Source organism: Entelurus aequoreus, linkage group LG10 (assembly GCF_033978785.1).
Source record: "Entelurus aequoreus isolate RoL-2023_Sb linkage group LG10, RoL_Eaeq_v1.1, whole genome shotgun sequence".
In the NCBI taxonomy this organism is placed as follows: domain Eukaryota; kingdom Metazoa; phylum Chordata; class Actinopteri; order Syngnathiformes; family Syngnathidae; genus Entelurus; species Entelurus aequoreus.
Window position 1 is genome coordinate 651686 of NC_084740.1, and position 6921 is coordinate 658606.

Genomic DNA, 6921 nt, shown 5'->3' on the forward strand with positions numbered 1-6921 from the left:
ATTGCGCAAACACACCTTACACCAGTACTTCTCAAATATTTGCTGTTACGCCCCCCTATTCTCCACCGTGACTATAAATAGTATCATTTGTCTATAAAGTTGTTATAAGTACACCTCTGCATCTATTGTTGGCCAAATTGATATCATTTACATCGTCTATATTGTGCAAACACACCTTACACCAGTACTTCTCAAATATTTGCTGTTACGCCCCCCTATTCTCCACCGTGACTATAAATAGTATCATTTGTCTATAAAGTTGTTATAAGTACACCTCTGCATCTATTGTTGGCCAAATTGATATCATTTACATCGTCTATATTGCGCAAACACACCTTGCACCAGTACTTTTCAAATATTTGCTGTTACGCCCCCCTATTCTCCACCGTGACTATAAATAGTATCATTTGTCTATAAAGTAGTTATAAGTACACCTCTGCATTGCATTGTTAAAGGAAACAACACAGCGGTCTTTCCTCGTCTTCCAGCGTAGTTACAGTGACAGGTGTAATATAATATAAAAACTAGCAAGTTCCCCGAAGTCGCACCGTGCCCGCCCCACTATTTGAGAAGGACTGCCTACACACACAGCACAGTGCCTATTGTCAAATCTGATTCAAGAGACAGTTTATTGCACAAGACACTTTCAACAATTTGGTGTTTAATACTGACTGACAAACGATGTCACTTCTGTATTGAAATGTAACGTGTGCTCATTAAGATGTGTTGTGTGTACCGCCATGTAAACAAATGTCTTCCTCTCATATTTTGGCTCTGTCCAGACCTTTCTTGGCAGGGTTAGGATACTGGGGGTTCTCAATGACCCCCTCTCCGAACTTGAGTTCCAAGAAGGCGCGGTGGTTGTTGGGTACGTAGGCGGCGGCGCCCGCGAACAGCATGGGCACGAGCGGCTGCAGGAAGTGCTCGGGGAACTCTACGTCCTGCTTGTGCTCGGTCCACGTGTCTTTGGTCATGACGCCGTTGCGGGGGTAGAAGGGCCACAGGTCCACGTGCAGGTGGTTGGCCTCGCTGTACTGCACCCGGTAGAAGTCGCCCTCCACCGCGCGTTCCCACACGTAGCCGTTGGCGTCCACCAGAGAGCCGGAGTCCAGGTTCTTCAGGTGATCACAGTTGGGGATGTCCTCCAGGTAGATGCCCAGGTCCACGTCGTAGTCCCACGGGATGATGTCCTGGTGGCGGACGGCCCCCAGCAGGGTCCCGCCTTCCAGCCAGTAGCGCACCCCGGAGCTCTCCAGGATGTTGATGACGTATTTGGCGGTTTCTCGGAGAGCCCGCAGACAACAAGGTGGCGTCCATCGATCCAGGTAGAGGTAATCCGGGGTGTCGTCCTGCACCGTGCCGAAGCAGCGAGGCGTCTCTTTGCCGCAGCCGTGCCACTGCTCCTTCCCGTCAGGCAGCAGGAGACGCTTCACGCCGAAGCTCCTCATCATCTTCCCCGTGGCCTCCTTCAGGCGGGTGTCGGCCTTCCACTGGTTGTGAGCCGAGCTGAAGAGGGGCCGGCGGTTGGTGGAGAAACACGGACTCTCCAGAAGTTTAACCTTCCAGCCCCGGAGAGCGGTCTGGATGAAGAGCGAGGAGAAAAGCGGCCTCCCAAGCGGTACAGAGAGATTAAAAAGATCCTCCGTGCGGATGAGGACCACGGCATCTCCTTGCAAGGCCGTGCACACGCTCCCGCTGCTTCCCGACGCAGCTGTGGAGTAAGAAGCGGTCCACTCTCGCAGGTTCACCCGCAGGTGGAGACACTGCACGGCCGAGCGAGTCAGCACGGGCGACGCCACCAGCCTCACCGGGCCGCCGCCTTCGCCTTCCAGCTCCTTAATCAGCCTCTCCATGAGCCGGGGCGGATCCAGCTCCACCCCGTCAGGAAGCAGGAGCACAAACTCCGTCTGGACGTGGAACTCGGGCCTGTGAGCTTGCGGCGGCTGATCTGGACTCGGCGAGAGCACAAGAAGCCGAGCGCCATCGGGGAGCACCAGAGGCGGGTATGGAGGCGCGTCAGCCACCACCAGGAAAGGAAGTTCCGGCCGTTGTCTTAAGAAGGAAGTCGCCGCATCCTGAACATAATTCTCGAAGTTCTCAAACTCCCTAAGGAGCACCGTCACGCGAGGGGCGCGGCTGCGAGCGGCCACCGGGGCCCCTATGGGCTCACCTCCAGGCCCTATGCCCGCCTCCAGTAAGGCAGCCTTCCTGGTGCCCCTGCCCTGTTCCTTCCTCTTCTCAATCATCTGCTGCTGGGCCCGGGACACATAGTAGAGGATCAGGAGGTTGATGAGGATGGCTCCAGTTAACACGCCTTGGCATAAAGTGATGCGCATGGCCACTCAGGTGAGTAGAATGCGTTTGAATACAAGGAAATCAAACCTCACCCCGCTGGTGCCACACGACCGGACGTGAGGTCAGTGCTGTAAAAGAGGAAAAGCAAGGGTTATTTTTTATCGATTATGTTAGCACACTCACAATACGCGATATATGTACATTCACACTAGTGATGGGTCCGGCAACACCGATGCATCGGCGCATGCGTCGAGCTCATAGAGCAAAACCCTGTGTCGGTGCGCGTACCGCTTTTAGAAAGTCACGTGACCGATCAGGAGCTGTTTCGGTCACGTGACCGATTCGCGAACTGTGTTGCACTGACGCCTCCTCTGTGCCCTGTGAGCTGGTCTTTTCTACAGACGGAGAAATAATAACTAAGAAGAGAAATAGTCTAAAATTGAATACGTTGGAAAAACTGTTTTTTTTTTTTAAATAAAAATGTGTAAAAAAATTAATTCCCAGTCCACAAGCATCCTCATTCACAACACATTCTCTTAGATTTCCATGTTATGATACATGTTCACATTATTTAATGACTATCTAAAAAAGATAAAAATATATTTTTATTTAAATTAAGATATGAAATAATCCTAAATGAAATACAATGACTGGGTTTATATTATTGTATATACTAGGTCAGGGGTCGGCAACCCGCGGCTCTAGAGCCGCATGCGGCTCTTTAGCGCCGCCCTAGTGGCTCTCAGGAGCTTTTTAAAAAATGTATGAAAAATGGAAAAAGATGAGGAAAAAAAAAAGTTTTTGTTTTAATATGGTTTCCGTAGGAGGACAAACATGACGCAAACCTCCCTAATTGTTATAAAGCACACTGTTTATATTAAACATGCTTCACTGATTCGAGTATTTGGCGAGCGCCGTTTTGTCCTACTAATTTTGGCGGTCCTTGAACTCACCGTAGTTTGTTTACAAGTATAACTTTCTCCGACTTTCTAGGACGTGTTTTATGCCACTTCTTTTTCAGTCTCATTCTGTCCACCACACTTTTAACGTCGTGCGTGAATGCACAAAGGTGAGTTTTGTTGATGTTATTGACTTGTGTGGAGTGCTAATCAGACATATTTGGTCAGTGCATGACTGCAAGCTAATCGATGCTAACATGCTATTTAGGCTAGCTATATGTACACATTGCAGCATTATGCCTCATTTGTAGCTATATTTGAGGTCATTTAGTTTCCTTTAAGTCATCTTAATTCAATTTATATCTCATGACACACTATCTGTATGTAATATGGCTTTTAATTTTTTGCGGCTCCAGACAGATTTGTTTTTGTATTTTTGGTCCAATATGGCTCTTTCAACATTTTGGGTTGCCGACCCCTGTACTAGGTCATAAAATCAGTGTCAGTTGAGTCGGTCCATAGGTTGCCTGTAGGGATTTTTAATGTCCAGCAGATGTCAGTATTTAGTGACACAGTATCAATACAGTTTTGCAATGTGTCGAAACGCTTCATGACGCCTCATCAACCCATCACTAATTCACAAACTGCTTGTAAATTGGAGCAAATCGATCATAACTCACCAAATCATATTTCCTCACGTCATCCCGTATTCATATACATCAGCATCACCACTGCACTATGTTTGGGCTTCCATCTTGTCATTTTAATCCGGTAAAAAATGAAACTGCATCGTGGACTAATGCCAAATACATAAGTGTAACATGTGGTCGGACATGTTGGGAAGGCGAAGTTTACACAAACTGGGATCTGTTGATCGTGCTGCGCACTACGCTAACAGGCTGCTCGTCTGGATGCAGCGAACAAGACCACATCCGGGTCGAGGCACTAACTTCCGGCGCGAGCTCATTAAAATAAAGGCTCAGGCCTGAGCCAACACCATAGACATCTTATAAGTAGACGCAGCATCGAGCGCTACTGCCTACTGGCGCTGACGAGACGCGGGGCCGCCATCTTGGAGTGGTGATCCGCTCCACTCAGTGCAATTCATTTGGCAGGAGCAATGAATTGTCAGCGCATTTAATTAATTTTACCTCACTGAATACCACTGATTTTCACACGTTTTTTTTGTCATACGTGTAGCTATGATAAAGGACACATGTTTTGGCGTGTTTTTATTATTCATAGTTTGCTTAACAGTAATAGAGTATTCTTATATGCTATAAGTGACCAGACGTCCGAGATCAAAACTGGGAATATAATCCCAGAGAAGGGGAAAAAAAACGGTCAGCTATTTTTAAGTTCAAGAAACAATATGATTAAGTTATATATACATGCGTACATTAGATATCTATATATCTTAGGGACCTATAGACTGTATCTCTGTTGCTGCAGCAGCAGCGAGTTTATTCTGTCATGGCACTTTGTGTTGATATTTTGTTGGCTTTTACAATCTTTATTTTCATAATTTATTTCAACTTTTTGTTATTCAAGTATGACATTTTTAAAATGTATTAATTTCATTGACAAGCAATTCTATTCTACCTACAAGGGTGTGTGATTCCACCCAATCAACCATAGATCTCATTCTCACTTCAGACCGGCCTAAAATAAAAATAGTGGGGTCATGATCTGTGGTCTTAGCGACCACTATCTAACCTTCTGCACCCGCAAAATAGCTAAACCTAAAGCCAATGGCCACATAACAGCCCAATCCAGATCCCTCAAAAATACTCCAATGACAATTTCAAATTAAAATTAGATGAGTGGGACTGGTCCCCTGTGCTCGCGAGCAACCTGGTCGATGTTGCTTGGGATCGCTTCAAAACGGCGTTCCTAAAGATACTAAATGACATGGCTCCCGTGAAAACAGTCAGGATCAAAGCCCGCTCGGAACCATGGATGAATCCGGACCTATTAGCTGCCATAAAAGACAGAGACAGCAAATACTCTGAATACCAAAAATGTAAAACAGAAGTAGATAAACAACCCAATAATATCAACCTCAAATTACTCCTTTCAACTCTCAAAAAGCAATGCAATAAATTAAGAAATAAGTCAACCAACCTGACTAAATCCTTAAAAAAAATTACATAACGACCAATAGAGGAAAACACAAATAAGCCACGTGAGCTCTGGAAAATTCTCAACAACCAGCTTCCTGGTTGCAGCCAGAAACTTAAAACAAGACTCACCAACATCAGCATCAAGGAGGGTGACTCCCTCATTACAGACAAAATGGAGGTAGCTAGCAGACTTAACATCTTTTTCACCAGCATAGCCGCAACTCTTGTCAACAAGCTGTCCCATCACTCTGGTCGCTTTGGTGTAGAACACATTAAAGCCTTCTACAGAAAGCTAGGAGTATATCCAACGATGATTTCAAATTAGAAATGGTCACAGCTGATGAGGTGTTTAAAAAATTGAGCGCGCTCCACCCTAACAAGGCCACCGGCCTTGATAATATTCCCTCCAGATTCCTCAGGGACTCTGCCTCCATCATTGCCCCGATCATCACGCACATAATAAACCTATCAATTACACAAGGCCAAGTACCAAAAGATTTTAAGATTGCAAGAGTAACTCCCCTTTTTAAAAAAGGAAGCAAATTGGAACCTGGCAACTACCGACCTGTTTCTATTCTCAGTTCCATTTCGAAAGTAATGGAAAAAATAGTTTATGAACAGGTCGATAGTTACCTTGCCACTAATAAACTCATGTACAAATTCCAATCCGGCTTCAGAACTAACCACTCCACTGACACATGCCTTCTCTATCTGACCGACCACATCAAACATGAGGTGGACGCGGGCAAATACTGCGGCATGGTCATGCTGGACCTTCAGAAGGCCTTTGACACCGTTAACCATGCTATACTGTTGGATAAGCTCAGAGCAATCGGATTTAACAAAAACTCATGGAGCTGGATGCAATCTTACTTGGAGGGGAGGGAGCAGGTGGTAGAGGTGAACTGCACCGTGTGTCCCCCCCCCCCCCCCCCCTCTCGGTGAGCTGTGGAGTCCCCCAGGCAGTATATTGGGGCCTTTACTGTTCCTAATATACATAAACGACATGTCATCGGCATGTGACTGTGAATTGTTTTGTTTGCGGATGACTCTGCCTTGCTGGTATCCGGCAAGGACAAGTCACAGGTGGAGAAAATCCTCAGTGCTGAGCTCTGTAGAACTTGCACCTGGCTCGCTGACAACAAGCTATCCATACACTTGGGTAAAACAGAATCCATCCTGTTTGGGTCCCACATCAACTTCAAGAAAGTCAATGACTTCACCATAAAAGTGGGTGACATTGTTATCACCAGGAAAGATGAGGTCACCGACCTAGGTTCCATTCTAGAGGCTAACCTTTCCTGTGATAAAATGGCAACCAAGGTAATCAAAAAGGTTAACCAACGAACGAGATTTATGTACAGAATCTCCTCTCTGGTCAACAAAAGCACCTTGAGGATTCTGGCGGGGAACTCTCGTTCAACCCTTTTTCGATTACGCATGCACCTCCTGGTACCCTAGCACCTCCAAAACCCTCAAATCTAAACTCCAAACATCTCAGAACAAGCTAGTCAGGTTACTGCTAGACCTCCACCCCAGATCCCACCTCACTCCTACCCACTTCTCCAAAGTGGGCTGGCTCAAGGTGGAGGACAGAGTTAAAC

At 46.3% G+C, this 6921-nt stretch overlaps 1 protein-coding gene across 7 annotated transcripts in view; it reads right to left on the minus strand.

Moving 5' to 3' along the window:
* Nucleotides 1-620: 620 nt before the first annotated feature.
* The window catches only part of LOC133658138 (ribitol 5-phosphate transferase FKRP-like), a 40454-nt gene continuing 34153 nt past the window's right edge, over nucleotides 621-6921 (minus strand). For 6 of the 7 annotated variants that reach the window (XM_062059789.1, XM_062059790.1, XM_062059794.1 and 3 more), the window contains one exon: nucleotides 621-2423. In XM_062059789.1, coding sequence (XP_061915773.1) covers nucleotides 762-2336 — 1575 coding nt within the window. In that variant the 5' untranslated portion in view covers nucleotides 2337-2423 and the 3' untranslated portion in view covers nucleotides 621-761. Of the gene's footprint in view, nucleotides 2424-3874; nucleotides 4133-6921 lie in introns of those variants that run through there. The other variant, XM_062059787.1, reaches the window with a different exon arrangement.